This window comes from Nestor notabilis, unplaced genomic scaffold (assembly GCF_000696875.1).
Source record: "Nestor notabilis isolate BGI_N333 unplaced genomic scaffold, ASM69687v1 scaffold28390, whole genome shotgun sequence".
NCBI classification, from domain to species: domain Eukaryota; kingdom Metazoa; phylum Chordata; class Aves; order Psittaciformes; family Psittacidae; genus Nestor; species Nestor notabilis.
Genome location: NW_009910156.1, coordinates 20,525 through 22,131, shown reverse-complemented (window position 1 = coordinate 22,131; position 1,607 = coordinate 20,525). Strand labels below are relative to the sequence as shown.

Genomic DNA, 1,607 nt, shown 5'->3' with positions numbered 1-1,607 from the left:
GCCCCCGTCCTGGCCAGTCCGAAATCTCTTTAGGACAGTGGTTCCTCACCCGTGCACCAAATTGCACCTCCTGCTGGTTGACCTGTCAGCGTCTGCCTAAGTGTCAGTGGCCTTTGGGCTCCCGATGGTGAGGAAAGGCTGCTGTGTCTGTTGAACACCTACAGGCACAAAATTCGTTCTCCAGAAGAGATGGTGGAAGCTGAAGAAGCTGTGCTCAAAGCTCTGAGGGATGTTTTTTGAAGGAAATAGGAAACAAAGCACACCCTGCAACACTGATGGTCTTTATACAAGCCCTTTCCTTTGTCCATAGCTAAAGGAATCCAAACAGGCAGTGAATAGCCTTCGGGATATCGTTGATGATGATGATGACGACCTTGAGAGGGTCAGCTGGAGTGGAGAACCTGTGGGAAGTAAGTGCAGAAGTGCTGCAAGTTATCCTTGAGATGGAGAGAGTTTAAAATTAACGCTTAAGTCATGTCATTTAGTTAAGCTCAGGAATACTACTTGTTATCTAATCCTGCATGTCAAATCTAATTCTAGCCTCTTCAGGTCACATTGTGAGCCACTTGATTTACCTGTGTGGATTCACTGACGACTGAGCAGAAGCCCAAATTACATCTAAGAATGCAGACAAGTGGAGGGAATGCACTGTTTTTCCTAATGTGTAGCCCAGCTTAGGACAGATATTTGGATGTTATGGCATGATATTCATCATCCTCAGCTGGTCTGCAGGATTCTAGGTGATCATTTCCTTCACACTGCTGCCTGAAATGGTGCCATTTAAAGTTCTCTGTGCTTTGTCCCCACAGTGGTTTCAGGAATTAATCCAAGGTTTAGTGTGTGTTTGTAGATTGACTCTTATGCTTGAAGTTTGAAAGGGAGTTGTAAGCATCAAGCAGATGTGTTTCTAGTGGTGGTGGGAGCAAGCTCATGAGCCACAGATGATGTGCTCTTCTGCGCTTTGGAGTTTCTGCCCCATAGAGTATGTGGTACTGGGTAGCCAAGTAAATTTCCAAACAGCAGAAATTTACGTTTCGCTCACACAGGAGTCTGTTCTTGCCTTATGCTGTAGCTCCTTCCTCTGGTTCAGTCCATTTCATTTCCCACCCAAGGCCTTTGCCTATCAGCTTTTTTGCTCTATCATCACCCTGTCCTAAAATGTGTGTGTGTGTTGTGCAGCTGCATGAAAAATAGGAAAAAATGTGTCTCAAACAAGCAGGAGGGAGACATACACATTGTTGCTAGCACCATATGCACATTGATAGCTGTTCTGTCTGTGTGGGGAAGAAAACTACCTTAGTTTTCCAGTGTTCAGGAAGATATACTTCTGTAATTTGAGGTAAACCAGGGATTCTTTGTCTTGCTCTGTATCTTTAGAACAAGGATTATGCTTTATCCCTTTGTTGTATGTGCTTTATATGCAACAAAACTGTTGGGTGGTCTGTGCATTTTTTTTATATAAGCTGTAACCAGCTGTACAACAAGGAGGAGAATGCATAATGTTTAACAAGCACTGTTAGATGAGATTGGGATTCTGTGTACCACATCTACGTAGTGCTGAGAGTCACAGTTACCAGTATGTGCTAGTGCAGAGTTAACTGAGCAGG

The 1,607-nt window shown here is 44.1% G+C and overlaps 1 protein-coding gene across 1 annotated transcript in view; it reads left to right on the top strand.

Annotated features, from left to right (window-relative positions):
- Positions 1 to 310: 310 nt before the first annotated feature.
- VIPAS39 (VPS33B interacting protein, apical-basolateral polarity regulator, spe-39 homolog) overlaps positions 311 to 1,607 on the top strand; it is a gene marked incomplete at its 5' end in the record, with an annotated part of 12,274 nt that continues 10,977 nt past the window's right edge. The window contains one exon of the mRNA XM_010024655.1: positions 311 to 410. Within this exon, the coding sequence (XP_010022957.1) occupies positions 311 to 410 (100 nt within the window). The remainder of the gene's footprint in view (positions 411 to 1,607) is intronic.